We start from the raw sequence: 16,504 nt of genomic DNA, 5'->3' as shown, positions 1-16,504 counted from the left end.
GCAGGCTTGGTGGTGAATTATGCTGGCACGAGATATCGTCTTAATACAGTTTTGAAGGCACGAGATTTTTATTCTAATGTATTGAAGGCAGGTCCTCCGCCATCTCCAGAATTTAAAGGAAGGAAGGAAGAAGGAGCGCGTCAGACTCAAATGGAGACTACACAAGATGAAGAAGTTGTTTCGCGGATGGTTAAAGAATCCCAGCAAATTTTAGAAGTTGAGCAGCCCCAGACGTTGTCAGATCTTAAAGTGTTATTATAGTTAGTTTGCATATTATAGTTTAAGATTGTTAGGGTTAATACCCTGTATTTGCTCTGGGAAGTGGGGGGGGGAGGGAGGGAGAGGGAGGGGGAATTGGGTGGGGGTGGGGAGATGGGTTTTTATGTTTAAAATGTATCTGTAAAACTCTTTAATAAAAAAAAACATTGCCCATTAATGAGTGGGCCTCATACCAAATCATTATCAGAATTACAATGATAGAGCTGTATGAACCAAAACACTTCATACCGTGGTTTTGGGGTAATGTTTGTATATTTTTAAACATGGGTGCCTGTGAGCATGGAGAAGAAGGCTTTTCCCTCTTTACTGAGCAGCAATAGCTGATCTCCTACTCATCTAAAATTGGATAGCCTCATGGGAGCCAGATGTTAGGACAACTGCACTGATTTATGTATTCACTGAAAAATGAACAGCTGTATTCTGCCAACTGTAAAATTACAAAAATTGAGCAAGTTTCTTAATTGACTCAATGAGGTTATCTTTTTTGTGAGTAGAAGAGGATACGCACAGGATCACCAAATGGAAGATTTTAATTGTTTTTCCCCATCTTCGAGCAATCACATTTGCTACATCCATACTAATAATATCAGCAGAGGAACAGTTTTCACCCTGGAGTCACAGTGGTGGCAAGCCCTCAGGATCTAAGAAAGGGTGGGCAATTAAATTTCCCAAGGGACCACATGAGAAACTGGGTCTGTTGTGGAGGATAGCCCCTTCCTCCCCCGCCATCTCCACCAATGCCCCATCCCCACCAATAGTGATGCTGCAGGCTGAAGGGCCAGATGTGGCCCATGGGCTATAAAATGAGTTCCTCCTGGCTATGTTTTAACATCAGCAGAACAAGCATGGCCAAGTGAGGGAAGAGAATTGTAGACAGTACAGCCCTTTATTAACCATGTTTGGGCTGCAGATTGTCAGTCTGTAGCCTATGAACTAACAATCTTTTAAAAGAGTTAATAAGATACTGAGATTCTTAAAAAACAGGATTCTGCACTCACTTTTCCATCTGTCAGACTTACAGGAAGTGGGTTTCTTGTTCTGTTCCCACCTTCCCCCCCACCTTGACTTGCTCTGTAACTTGCCTCTTCTTTTCCCAGAATGAAGAAGAGGATGACGAAGAGGATGATGAGGATGAGGAGGAAAATGAATCAGAAGGCAGCAGCAGTTCCTCATCCTCTTCAGGAGACTCTTCTGATTCAGATTCCAATTGAATTGTCTTTTATCTTGCCATCTTTCTTGCTATACTTTATTTGGTTTTGTTTTTCTGAATAATAATATTGCAGCTGAAGAGCTGGGATGGGGAGGAAATGGAGGGGGAAATCATTGTTTTAATTAACCACCTTTCTTCACAGGCCTTTAATTTAACAATGTGTGGCTGTGGGGGAGAGTAGCAGGGGGCAGGGTACACAGTAGCTGACAACCAGCAAAGGGCTGTACTTTTTCCCTTTTCTTTTTTGGTGGGTGATGATAGTGTGGGGAGAGAATTGTATTGTATAATCCTCTCTCTCACCCCCCCACCCTTCATCTCTGTTTATGAGAGATGACAAGGGTCATTGCAAAATCCAGGCCCCTTTACCTTTCCCCCCCCTCTCATCTCCGTCCCTCTTCCAACCACCAGTTGTAGCCACCAGCTTGGGACTTCATACAGATTCTTTTTAACAACAACAACAACAACATGGCATGAGAGACATTTTCCCTTTTTTCTCCATCAACCCCAGCAAACAGCCAAGGAGAGATGGGTTTCGAAAGAGCACAAGCTGTGGGAAGTTGTGGACTTTGCCAGTGAGCCCCATCTCTCCTAAAAATGGACAATCTTGTATAGTCTTGATCTTTCACACTTTGACAAAAGAAAGAGAGAAAAAACAAAATGGCTGCAGCTGCACTTAGCTATTTCCTGGAACATACTGGATATCCAGTGTTTCCTGCTGAGGGAAATGGGGTTGGGGGGTGTTGTATTTTGTGTGAGTATGTTGCGAGGGTCAAGGGATAGAAGAGGGACTGAAGAACAGGATTTTTTAAAATTATTTTTTTGCAAAGGGGTCTTGGCATACTGTTGAAGATGGCAAGAATTTCAAGAACTCCAAGTGACTGACTTTATTTTGCTGCTGGTGGACTTTTCTGTCATTTTTCTGACCAGCATTTGGACAAAGACTGTAGTAGTCAGCCCCTGCTTTGGGTTGATGAAGTGACCAATAATTGTACCAAAATGGGGCATTTTGTTGACTGTCTTTGGGGAGGGGTGGTTGGTTTGGGGGATCATATGTGTCATGTGTGTGTGTGTGTGTGTGTGTGTGTGTATGTATATGTATATAATATATATAAAATACACACACACACACACCCCACATAAGACAACCATCTTTTTTAACAAATGCTCCCTCTTTGACATTAAGTTCTTCACATGTCTCATACCCAAAGCAGAATCCAGTAGTTTAAGATATTGAGGAAAAATGATTTCTGTGAGACTATGTATAAGAAATGTAGATGTATGCTTTTGTCCAACAGGTCTTAAACATGTTAAGCTGAACTTTCATTCAACTCTGGACAGAAATGTGGTGTCAGGAAAAGGCCAATTTAGGCTGTTGGTACATGAATTCTCTCTTCCTGCCCCAACCCCGTTTTCTTTAGCATGGCTTTTAAATATCTCTGGAAGTTCTGCAAATTAGGCTATGAATTAGGAGAAACTATCTTAAGAGTATAAATCAAAAATAGGAATCCTAGCTTGTTTTCTAAATCAGGTGAAGTTAATTATATTTTATATCTAGGTATTACAATAAAACAAAGTTAAATGATATTAGAAGTGAAAGATTCCAATCTTGAATTTCATAGCTACATCAAGTAAAAAGAAAGGATGGAGATCAAAAAAGCTAAGGTTTGGGAAGAAGGTACTAAACCATCTCCAAACAGGCCAGTACATTTGAAAACATTAACAGTTATTGTCTTCAAAATGGGAACTAGTTTATTGTAACCTACCATTAATTGGACAAGTTAATTTTTAAAAGTTTTCTTAAAATTTGTAAAATTTCCTCTATTTTGTTTCTTCACATTTTTTGTTTTTTATTGGAAAACTTCCTGTTCTAATAATGTCTCCACATTTTTAAAGTTATAGTCAACAACCAGTTAAATATGATTTAGAAAAGTTGTTAATCTTAAGTGGTTTGGGGATCCTGCCCAGGACTATAGGAGGTGTGATTGAACACATCCCTGGGAAGTGTTTAAACAATGATGTAGACTTAAGACATGTATTTTACTTCCCCACCTCCATGAAAAAAAGTTCTGAAATTTTCAGTCCTATAAACCCTAGTGACCAAAAGTGGGGCATGGGGGTGGGACAAATAGTGTCTCTTCTCTGATAAAAGCACCATAAGCCATCCTGCCACCATTCATTCCTGATTTTTCCTTTGGTTAAAGTGGGAACCTCACAAAGGAAGGGTGTGATTGTCGCAGGACAACATTTTCCTTGCTGTTTCCTTCTCTGGATAATGTTGGAGACTCAAGGAAAATTATGTCTCACTACCTTTCCTGTCCAAGTATCAATATAGGCAGGGATTAGCTATTGTCATTTGGTGACTATACAGTGAGGGGAAAAATTATTTGACCCCCTGCTCATTTTGCACATTTGCCCACTGACAAGGAAATGATATTTGCCCACTGACAAGGAAATGATCAGTCTATAATTTTAATGGTAGGTTTATTTTAACAGTGAGAGACAGAATAACAACAAAACAATCCAGAAAAACACATTTCAAAAAAGTTATAAATTGACTTGCATTTTAATGAGTGAAATAAGTATTTGATCCCCTATCAGTCAGCAAGATTTCTGGCTCCCAGGTGTCTTTTATACAGGTAACGAGCTGAGATTAGGAGCTCTCTCTTGAAGGGAGTGCTCCTAATCTCAGCCTGTTACCTGTATAAAAGACACCTGTCCACAGAAGCAATCAATCAGTCAGATTCCAAACTCTCCACCATGGCCAAGACCAAAGAGCTGTCCAAGGATGTCAGAGACAAGATTGTAGACCTACACAAGGCTGGAATGGGCTACAAGACCATCACCAAGCAGCTTGGTGAGAAGGTGACAACAGTTGGTGTGGTTATTTGCAAATGGAAGAAACACAAAATAACTGTCAATCTCCCTCAGTCCCGGGCTCCATGCAAGATCTCAGCTCATGGAGTTTCAATGATCATGAGAACGGTGAGGAATCAGCCCAGAACTACACAGGAGGACCTTGTCAATGATCTCAAGGCAGCTCAGGCCATAGTCACCAAGAAAACAATTGGTAACTAGGCCAGAGGTCTGCAACCTTTTGGGTACCAGGGACCAGTTCCATGGAGAGAGGTTTTTCTGCAGACCAGAGGGTGTGTGGTTTTGTTAACTGCATCTTGTGGATGGGGCTTTCCTTGTTTGTGCAGACCAGTTGCTTCCATTTTGCAACCCGGTACCGGTCCATGGAATGGGGGTTGGTGACTCCTGCATTAGGCTGTGAAGGACTGAAATCCTGCAGCCCCTGCAAGGTCCCCCTGCTCAAGAAAGCACATGTACAGGCCCGTCTGAAGTTTGCCAATGAACATTTGAATGATTCAGAGGAGAAGTGGGTGAAAGTGTTGTGGTCAGATGAGACCAAAATTGAGCTCTTTGGCATCAACTCAACTCGCCGTGTGAGGAGGAGGAGGAGGAGGAGGAGGAGGAATGCTGCCTATGACCCTGAGAACACCATCCCCACCATCAAACATGGAGGTGGAAACATGCTTTGGGGGTGTTTTTCTGCTAAGGGGACAGGACAACTTCACCGCATCAAAGGGATGATGGACGGGGCCATGTACCATCAAATCTTGGGTTAGAACCTCCTTCCCTCAGCCAGGGCATTGAAAATGGGTCGTGGATGGGTATTTCAGCATGACAATGACCCAAAACACGGCCAAGGCAACAAAGGAGTGGCTCAAGAAGAAGCACATTAAGGTCCTGGAGTGGCCTAGCCAGTCTCCAGACCTTAATCCCATAGAAAATCTGGAGGGAGCTGAAGGTTCGAGCTGCCAAACGTCAGCCTCAAAACCTTAATGACTTGGAGAGGATCTGCAAAGAGGAGTGGGACAAAATCCCTCCTGAGATGTGTACAAACCTGGTGGCCAACTACAAGAAACATCTGACCTCTGTGAGTGCCAACAAGGGTTTTGCCACCAAATATTAAGCCATGTTTTGTGAAGGGGTCAAATACTTATTTCACTCATTAAAATGGAAATCTATAACTTTTTTGAAATGCGTTTTTCTGGATTTTGTTGTTGTCTCTCACTGTTAAAATAAACCTACCATTAAAATTATAGACTGTTCATTTCTTTGTCAGTGGGCAAACATACAAAATCAGCAGGGGATCAAATAATTTTTCCCCTCACTGTACAGTAAATGGACTTGCAATCTCTTGACAAGCAAGTGAGCAAAGGAACTTTCTGTATTTGGATGTGCAAGCAGAAACAAATTCTACGCCATATTTTTTCAGTCTCATCACTTGAGGGGAGTACCTGCATCCCAAATAAGTGTGATTTGGATAACCTGTTATAGACCCTCGCCTTACAAATGTGTGTTTGCCACATGCAAGAGGATATGCATCCTACACAGAGACAAATGCATTTTTGTGCATGCACATACGCTATACGTAAATATAGTTACAGTTTCTGGTCCTCAAGGTGGTAAAGACAAGCTTAAAAGTGAACTATGAAGTTAGATGGGAAAGTTTCTAGTATTTAAAGTGTCAGTACCTTAGTGACTATGCCCTCCTGAATAGCTAAAGGAGATTTGACAAGTTACATTTTTGAGAGAAAAGGTATCATTTAAATTACACAATACACTGAATTCATCCTGTCACCTCTATTCTGGGATATGCAAACTGTACTTTTCCAAATAAGTGAAGGAGCAACATTTAACAGATGTAACAAAAGTCAGTAAAGTGAAAAGCATCTTTAGTGACTAGGATTTTCTTGGGTGATCTGTTGCTTTTTCTACTCTACAAACACTTGTGGAGGAAGGGAATTGAGGAAAATTTACTATGCTTTAAGTATTGAAATTTTAGAAAGTAAAGCAGTGTTAAAACCCCAAACGTCTATAATCATAGTTCAGTCACATCTCCCAGTTTTTATAATTCAGTTTATAATCAATAGATGTTTCAAATGGTCCCACTTTTGAGCTCTAGGAAAAATGCATTTTTTCATAATGCTACTCTTTTTATTTGCTGCATTTTAAACCACAGTGAATACAGAAGTAAGTACATCAAGGTAAAGTTATGAATAGGCTAGGTTATGGATGCAAAGTTGAGTTCAGGTTGAGTTCATAAATGGCTTTCAGTGTAAGAAAGGTTTTGTGTTCACTATTAAACTACAAATTACATATTTGAAAAAAAGCATATGTTATGCAAGTCTAACCATATTGTCATAGTCAATTTTGCCAGTTCTCAATTTGTAACATTAACAGATGGTGTTATGATCAGCACTGAAGGATCCACCCATTAAATACTAGAACTTTTTGAATCAACAGGTCCCCCACCAAAACTATAATCAAATAAAATACGAAACTAAGTAAACACATTTAGTTCATCAAATGAAAGCCATAGATGTAATGAAATTATGCTGTGTTGACCTTTTTAAGTTGTCTCTGTATCTTCAGCCTTCCTAAACATTTTCCAAATGGCCAACAACCCGTGTCTGCCTAATAATAGATGCATAGAAAATAGGGACTTAACTTGGAGATCAACTCAAGGTTACGTTCAGTAAATCCCGTGTTGAGATAGCAAAATGTATTATGGCAGTGGCTGCTTCAGCAAATTATATTACAAGAACATCCACTAAGCTAGTGCTGGTGGGGATTAGTTTCCCTTTGTACATCCATTGGGGTGAAAAATAATTGTCCCATATATCTGGACTCCAACAGATAAAATTGATCTTGGGCCCAGTGCTCTTCAATATCTTCATTAACGATTTGGATGAGGGGATAGATGGGGAACTCATCAAATTTGCAGACGACACCAAGCTGGCAGGAATAGCCAATACTCCAGAAGATAGGCTTAAGACACAGAAGGATATGGACAGACTCAAACACTGGGCACTATCTAACAAAATGAAATTCAGTGGTGAAAAAAGTAAGGTTCTACATTTAGGCAGGAAAAATCAAATGCACAGGTATAGTATAGGTGGTACCTTGCTCAATAGTAGTAACTGTGAGAGGGATCTCGGAGTCCTAGTGGACAATCACTTCAATATGAGCCAGCAGTGCGCTGCAGCTGCCAAAAAAGCCAACACAGTGCTAGGCTGCATTAACAGAGGGATAGAATCAAGATCACATGAAGTATTAATACCACTTTACAATGCTTTGGTAAGGCCACACCTGGAATACTGCATCCAGTTTTGGTCACCATGATGTAAAAAAGATGTCAAGACTCTAGAAAGGGTACAGAGAAGAGCAACAAATATGATTAGGGGGCTGGAGGCTAAAACATATAGGGAACGGTTGCTGGAATTGGGTATGTGTAGTTTAACGAAGAGAAGAGTGAGGGGTGACATGATAGCAGTGTTCCAATATCTAAGGGGCTGCCCCAAAGAAGAGGGAGTCAAGCTATTCTCCAAAGCACCTGAAAGCAGGACAAGAAGCAACGGATGGAAACTAGTCAAGGAGAGAAGCAACCTAGAACTAAGGACAAACTTCCTGACAGTTAGAACAATTAACCAGTGGAACAACCTGCCTCCAGAGGTGGTGAATGCTAAAACACTGGAGGTTTTTAAGAAGAGACTGGACAGCCATTTGCCTGAAATGGTATAAGGTTTCCTGCCTGAGCAGGGGGTTGGACTAGATGACCTCCAAGGTCCCTTCCAACTTGTTATTGTTATTGTTAATGAAGTCTAGATGTGTTTTACATATTCATAAATATAACAAGTATATTCATACCATTCAGGAGTTAGCTTTGTATCTATTCTACTGTTCTATACCAGCCTACTACCGGCCGTGCAGAAAAGGCAGGGACAACCCCTTTACAAACGGCAAGAGGCTGGAACTAAGCCTGCCAAATTTATTAACATAAAACAGAGCAAAACAAGACACGAACCATGAAACAGGAGCTATTCAAACGGTTGCCTTCAGCAAACCAGCCCTCCCACACATTCCCCTTTTATACAGTTCAGGGCGTGGCTTCTCTCTGCCTCCTTCCGAGGTGCCCCATTGCCTTCCTCTGTTTACTCCTGATTGGCTGCCTCCTGCGTCGGGCGTCCTTGAACAGGGCCAGCTGTGGGTCATCTTCATCCACGCTGTCAGGCTCACACAGCTGGGTCTGCGTCGTAACCAGATGGGAGGGGCCTGGCTGAGGGCTCTGCGGAGCCTCATCAGCACGCTCTCCAACACCCTCAGCAAGCTCTCCAACACCCCCCTCCTCCTCCTCTGAATCGTCTGACCCAACTGCCGAACCCACAGGCTGACCCTGAATCACAACACTATCCCGCACCGCAGGGCCCTTCCCCCGGGTCTGCCGATCCGGATGCGGTCGGGATGTCGCGCCACTCCCAAGACCACGGGGAAATGCAGATCTGAGGTAATATAGAACTGCATGGCCTCCACATGGGAACTGATGGCCATACATAATGGTTGCGTGGCGGCCGTAATTGGCCCAGACAGGAGCACTCGACCATCGATAGTCTCCACTAACATGGGCGGATCCACTGGGCACTGGGGAACAGCCCATTTGGCCACAAATGCTGAGTCCATAAAATTTGTGGTGGCCCCAGAGTCAATTAAGGCATGGACTGGAATCTCCTTTGGCTTGCCAGGAAGGATCAGACGTGCCTCCAATATCAGATGCCATGGAGGTCCACAGGCAGTATCGGAAAGACGCCGCTCAGTGTTGTTCTGGGACGCCCGATCTATCACACCATCTAGATCGGGCTCGGGGCATTTCCCGACAGAAAAGTAGGGGACTTTCTCGGGGCAGACTTTGTCACTGATGCCTGCTGTCGCTTCTTTGGGCAAAAAGCAGCCAAATGCCCAGGGTCCCCGCAGTAAAAACACAACCCCCCCGATCGATGTCTGTTCATTTCAATCACCGATAGACGAGACCTGGCGGCACCCAGCTCCATTGGCTCCTCCCTTTGAACTGGGGTCTCACACACAACAGGGGCTGCAGGGGTCTGTGGGGTGGCATGGCGACTCCTTCTCTGCTGCAACCAAGCATCGATCCGCAGGCAGAGATGGATCAGCCCATTGAGGTCTGAGGGAATATCCACACGGGCCAGCTCATCCAACATCTCCGACAATCCATCCTGGAAGGCATCCACAAGCGCAGCCTCATTCCAGGCGGAATCCTGGCTAAGCAGCAAAAAATCGCTGATATAGCCCTGTAGGGGGCGTTGACCCTGCCTCAGAGCTTTCAAGCGTCGAGTAGCAGTCTGCATCTTTATAGGGTCCTCATACATCAGACGCATATGATCGCAAAACCCCACAAAGTTGTCCAACAATGGACTAGGTTGAGCCAGCAGAGGCGTGCCCCAACGAGCTGCATCACCCGAAAGAAGGCTTAACACAAACCCCACCTTATCCCGGTCAGTGGGGAAATCAGCTGCTCTCACGCTGATAAAGAGCTGGCATTGTCCCAGGAAAGCAGGAAACAGTTCTGGATTGCCAGTAAATTTATCCGGTATCGCAACTTGGCATTTTCTGCTGGGTGGGGGTGATGGTGGGGGTGCAGCATGGACCTGAGCTTGCAATTGAGCCACCTGAGCTGCCAACAAAGCGAGTTGCTGGGTGAGCTGGGCATTCTCAGCACGTAACTGCTCCATAATAATAATAAGGAGTGGGAGGCTGAAGGCAAACTGTTCTGTACCAGCCTACTACCTGCCCTGCAGAAAAGGCAGGGACAACCCCTTTACAAACGGCAAGAGGCTGGAATTAAGCCTGCCAGATTTATTAGCATAAAACAGAGCAAAACAAGACACGAACCATGAAACAGGAGCTATTCAAACGGTTGCCTTCAGCAAACCAGCCCTCCCACGCATTCCCCTTTTAAACAGTTCAGGGCGTGGCTTCTCTCTGCCTCCTTCCAAGGTGCCCCATTGCCTTCCTCTGTTTACTCCTGATTGACTGCCTCCTGCATCGGGTGTCCTTGGACAGGGCCAGCTGTGGGTCATCTTTATCCACGCTGTCAGGCTCACACAGCTGGGTCTGCGTCGTAACCAGATGGGAGGGGCCTGGCTGAGGGGTCTGCGGAGCCTCATCAGCAAGCTCTCCAACACCCTCAGCAAGCTCTCCAACACCCCCCTCCTCCTCCTCTGAATCGTCCGACCCAACTGCCGAACCCACCGGCTGACCCTGAATCACAACACCTAAGCACTTTTTGGTCTAGGTTTCTTTGAAACATCTGGAAAAGTATTTAAGAGTAGATGTGTGATGGTTATAGCAAGGACTAAGGCTCAGTAGCTTATTTGCTTTTTCTTGCTCATTAATTTGTAAAAAAACCAAAAGTGTCTGCAAGCAGGAAATTATAAAATAAGCCAATATATTTTGACATTGGGAAGCCTTTTCAAGGAAAAAGTACAGTATTTGGTTTAAGGTTATGCAGATTAATATACAATACATAAAGAGCAGTCTCTTATTTATATAATAGTTCAAAGGTTGGTTAATTTTTGTGAACTGTTAACTATAGTTGTAAGTTTCCAGATTAATTTGGGAAATGTTTTTATGTGTACAGTATTAAAAACCTGTAAATTAATGCATTTACCTGAACAAGAACTACATTACCAAAGCCAAACATTTACTGTTGCTTTAGTTAATAAATTTGAAATGGCAAGATAATGCACCAGTAGCAAATAAATAAGATAGGGAAAAATAGAAAAATATCTTCAAAATAGGTATTACCATTGCTTTCTAACTCCTGAAAATCAATTGGTTATCAGTAAATTCTTGCTTGCAGGGCTTATTTAATTTAGGCTGGTGTCTACAAGGTGTATTGTTCAACATGAGTCATCATGTCATTTAAAGGCCACACAGATGTGCCAGGACTCTGCCTGCACCATTTGCAATTTGTAGCTGAGGGAGTTTAATGCATGTTGGCTAACACACTATCTGCACTATTTAAATAAGACACTTGAATGTAGGAAATCCTGCAGGCTAAATATACTGCAGTGTGTAATGTTCAGAGAATGCCACACTTTCCTTTTCCTGTTCTTCACCATTCATTCCTACATGAGTCGCATGGAAGCAAAAACAACATGCTTTTTTGCAATGGATCATGTGCCTATAGAATCATACAGGCAACATCTTTCTGTGGATCTCCAAATTCATCAGGAGGCCCTCCTTGCAATTACTGTGAAATTCTTACAACCAGTTAGCTGAAACTTAACAACCAGCCCAGAGGATGATCTGATAGGTATGCTAACACCTGCTCCATTGCTTCCTAGCAAAACCCATTTCATTGTATAAGGTATCAGGTACAGTGAGGGAAAAATATTTGATCCCCTGCTGATTTTGTACATTTGCTCACTGACAAGGAAATGATCAGTCTATAATTTTAAAGGTAGGTTCATTTTAAGAGAGAGAGACAGAATAACAACAAAAAAAATCCAGAAAAACATTTCAAAAATGTGATTTGTATTTTAATGAGTGAAATAAGTATTTGATCCCTTCACAAAACATGATTTAGTACTTTGTGGCAAAACCCTTGTTGGCAATCAGAGATCAGATGTTTCTTGTTGGCCACCAGGTTTGCACACATCTCAGGATAGATTTTGTCCCACTCCTCTTTGCAGATCCTCTCCAACTCATTAAGTTTTTCATTCAGATGTTCATTGGCAAACTTCAGAACAGCCTGTATATGTGCTTTCTTGAGCAGGGGGACCTTGCAGGCACTGCAGGATTTCAGTCCTTCACAGTGTAGTGTGTTACCAATTGTTTTCTTGAGATCATTGACAAGGTCAATGCCTTGAGATCATTGACAAGGTCCTCCTGTGTAGTTCTGGGCTGATTCCTCACCATTATTATGATCACTGAAACTCCACAAGCTGAGATCTTGCATGGAGCCCAGGACTGAGGGAGATTGACAGTTATTTTGTGTTTCTTCCATTTGCAAATAATCACACCAACTGTTGTCACCTTCTCACCAAGCTGCTTGGCGATGGTCTTGTAGCCCATTCCAGCCTTGTGTAGGTCTACAATCTTGTCCCTGACATCCTTGGACAGCTCTTTGGTCTTGGCCATGGTGGAGAGTTTGGAATCTGATTGATTGATTGCTTCTGTGGACAGGTGTCTTTTATACAGGTAGCAAACTGAGATTAGGAGCACTCCCTATGAAAGACACCTGGGAGCCAGAAATCTTGCTGATTGATAGGGGATCAAATACTTATTTCACTCATTAAAATGCAAATCAATTTATAACTTTTTTGAAATGTGTTTTTCTGGATTGTTTTGTTGTTACAGGTGAAACTCGAAAAATTAGAATATTGTGCAGAAGTTCATTTATTTCAGTAATGTAACTTAAAAGGGGAAACTAATATATGAGATAGACTCATTACATGCAAAGCAAGATAGTTCAAGCTATGATTTGTCATAATTGTGATGATTATGGCGTACAGCTCATGAAAACCCCAAATCCACAATCTCAGAAAAATAGAATATTACATGCAATCAATAAAACAAGAAGTGTACATAGAACAATATCGGACCTCTGAAAAGTATAAGCATGCATATGTACTCAGTACTTGGTTTGGGCCCCTTTTGCAGCAATTACTGCCTCAATGCGGCATGGCATGGAAGCTATCAGCCTGTGGCACTGCTGAGTTGTTATGGAAGATCAGGATGCTTCAATAGTGGCCTTCAGCTCTTCTGCATTGTTCGGTCTCATGTCTTTCATCTTTCTCTTGGCAATGCCCCATAGATTCTCTATGGGGTTCAGGTCAGGCGGGTTTGCTGGCCAATGAAGCACAGTAATCCCACGGTCATTGAACCAGGTTTTGGTGCTTTTGGCAGTGTGGGCAGGTGCCAAGTCCTGCTGGAAAATGAAGTCAGCATCCCCATAAAGCTCGTCTGCGGAAGGAAGCATGAAGTGCTCCAAAATCTCCTGGTAGACAGCTGCGTTGACCCTGGACTTAATGAAGCACAGTGGACCAACACCAGCAGATGACATGGCTCCCCAAATCAACACAGACTGTGGAAACTTCACACTGGGCTTCAAGCATCTTGCAGTGTGTGCCTCTCCATTCTTCCTCTAGACTCTGGGTCCTTGGTTTCCAAATGAGATGCAAAAGTTGCTCTCATCAGAAAAGAGGACTTTTGACCACTGAGCAACAGACCAGGTCTGTTTTTCTTTAGCCTAGGTAAGACGCTTCTGACGTTTGTTGTTCAGGAGCGGCTTGACAAGAGGAATACGACATTTGAAGCCCATGTCCAGGATCTGTCTATGTGTGGTGGCTCTTGATGCACTGACTCCAGCCTCAGTCCACCCCTTGTGAAAGTCCCCAACACTTTTGAATGGCCTTTTCCTGACAATCCTCTCCAGGCTGCGGTCATCCCTGCTGCTTGTGCACCTTTTTCTTCCACACTTTTCCCTTCCACATAACTTTCTATTAATGTGCTTTGATACAGCACTTTGGGAACATCCAACTTCTTTTGCAATTACCTTTTGAGGCTTTCCCTCCTTATGGAGGGTGTCAATGAGGGTTTTCTGCACAACTGTCAGGTCAGCAGTCTTCCCCATGATTGTGATTCCTACTGAACCAGACTGAGAGACCATTTAAAGGCTCAGGAACCCTTTGCAGCTGTTATGGCTTAATTAGCTGATTAGAGTTGGACACTTTGAGCCTAGAATATTGCACCTTTTCACAATATTCTAATTTACTGAGATTGTGGATTTGGGGTTTTCATGAGCTGTAAGCCATAATCATCACAATTATGACAAATCATAGCTTGAACTATCTTGCTTTGCATGTAATGAGTCTATCTCATATATTAGTTTCCCCTTTTAAGTTGCATTACTGAAATAAATGAACTTTTGCATGATATTCTAATTTTTCGAGTGTCACCTGTATTCTGTCTCTCACTGTTAAAATAAACCTACCATTAAAATTATAGACTGATCATTTCCTTGTCAGTGGGCAAATGTACAAAATTAGCAGGGGATCAAATATTTTTTCCCCTCACTGTACATGCCTGTATCTTTGGGGGAGAGATAAATAGCTGGAAAATTACTTTTCACACAGTTTTCAGTCTCTTCTGCTCAGTTTTGTTTGGCCAAGGGAAACAGTTTTGCTTTTAAGCTATTTGTCAGAATTTTGTCCATGTATGAAATGATACAATATGCACATTTTGCTAACCATCTCACATAAAGAATAACAATAACAGAGTTGGAAGGGACCTTGGAGGTCTTCTAGTCCAACCCCCTGCTCAAGCAGGAGATCCTATACCATTTCAGACAAATAGCTGTCCAATCTATTCTTAAAAACCTCCAGTGATGGAGCACCCACAACTTCTGGAGGCAAGCGGTTCCACTGGTTAATTGTTCTCACTGTCAGGAAATTTCTCCTTTGTTCTAGGTTGCTTTTCTCCTTGATTGGTTTCCATCCATTGTTTCTTGTCTTGCCTTCTGCTGCTTTGGAAAATTGGTTGATCCCCTCTTCTTTGTGGCAGCCCCTCAAAAATTGGAACACTGCTGTCATGTTACCCCAAGTCCTTCTTTTCACTAGACTAGACCTATCCAATTCCTGCAACCGTTCTTCATATGTACCACTTTTAGGACATGATAATATTCAAATAACACCAGTGCTTAACTTAGCAAGGTGACAAAAACTTGATGACTAAAAGAAAGGGGGGGAGGGGTTGGGTTTTACTGATTAGATTGATTTGTTGTTATAGAAATCGCTAGTTTATACTATTATGAAAAAGTAAAAAGTTGAGCTTCGATGTTAATGCTTCCTTCTACTGCAACAGAGGAAGTCGGAAGTCAATGCCTTTTCTTTTTCCCCTCTCCCCCTCACTTTTCTTCCCCTTTTTCCGCCCCACTGTGTCCTACTCTTTGCATTTGTATTTTTGTAGGAATGCTGTAGATATAATTTACTTGGACTTCAGTAAGGCATTTGATAAAGTAGATCACAACCTACTACTTGATAAGATAGAAAAATGTGGGTTAGACAGCATCACCACCAGATGGATTCGTAGCTGGCTGACAGGCCGTACTCAGCGTGTGGTCCTCAATGGAACCGCATCTACATGGAAGGAAGTGTGTAGTGGGGTGCCCCAGGGCTCTGTTCTGGGCCCAGTGCTCTTCAATATCTTCATTAACGATTTGGATGAGGGGATAGATGGGGAACTCATCAAATTTGCAGACGACACCAAGCTGGCAGGAATAGCCAATACTCCAGAAGATAGGCTTAAGATACAGAAGGATCTGGACAGACTCGAACACTGGGCACTATCTAACAAAATGAAATTCAATGGTGAAAAAAGTAAGGTTCTACATTTAGGCAGGAAAAATCAAATGCACAGGTATAGTATAGGTGGTACCTTGCTCAATAGTAGTAACTGTGAGAGGGATCTCGGAGTCCTAGTGGACAATTACTTCAATATGAGCCAGCAGTGTGCTGCAGCTGCCAAAAAAGCCAACACAGTGCTAGGCTGCATTAACAGAGGGATAGAATCAAGATCACATGAAGTATTAATACCACTTTACAATGCCTTGGTAAGGCCACACCTGGAATACAGCATCCAGTTTTGGTCACCACGATGTAAAAAAGATGTCGAGACTCTAGAAAGGGTACAGAGAAGAGCAACAAATATGATTAGGGGGCTGGAGGCTAAAACATATAGGGAATGGTTGCTGGAATTGGGTATGTGTAGTTTAACGAACAGAAGAGTGAGGGGTGACATGATAGCAGTGTTCCAATATCTAAGGGGCTGCCCCAAAGAAGAGGGAGTCAAGCTATTCTCCAAAGCACCTGAAAGCAAGACAAGAAGCAACGGATGGAAACTAGTCAAGGAGAGAAGCAACCTAGAACTAAGGAGAAATTTCCTGACAGTTACAACAATTAACCAGTGGAACAACCTGCCTCTAGAGGTGGTGAATGCTAAAACACTGGAGGTTTTTAAGAAGAGACTGTACAGCCATTTGCCTGAAATGGTATAAGGTTTCCTGCCTGAGCAGGAAAAGATAGATAGATAGATAGATAGATAGAGAGAGAGAGAGAGAGAGAGAGAGAGAGAGATAGACAGAGACAG

The 16,504-nt window shown here is 42.7% G+C and overlaps 1 protein-coding gene across 1 annotated transcript in view; it reads left to right on the top strand.

The window, feature by feature from the left end:
• Window positions 1-1,508, top strand: part of LOC310648256 (nucleolar transcription factor 1-like) — a 254,864-nt gene extending 253,356 nt beyond the window's left edge. Inside the window, exon 21 of the mRNA XM_083376002.1 lies at window positions 1,377-1,508. Coding sequence (XP_083232128.1) covers window positions 1,377-1,490 — 114 coding nt within the window. The 3' untranslated portion in view covers window positions 1,491-1,508. The remainder of the gene's footprint in view (window positions 1-1,376) is intronic.
• The last annotated feature ends 14,996 nt before the right edge of the window (window positions 1,509-16,504 follow it).

This window comes from Vipera ursinii (assembly GCF_947247035.1).
Source record: "Vipera ursinii genome assembly, chromosome: W".
Lineage (NCBI taxonomy): Eukaryota > Metazoa > Chordata > Lepidosauria > Squamata > Viperidae > Vipera > Vipera ursinii.
Note: the sequence above shows the minus strand (reverse complement) of the source record. Positions and strands in the feature narration are given on the sequence as shown.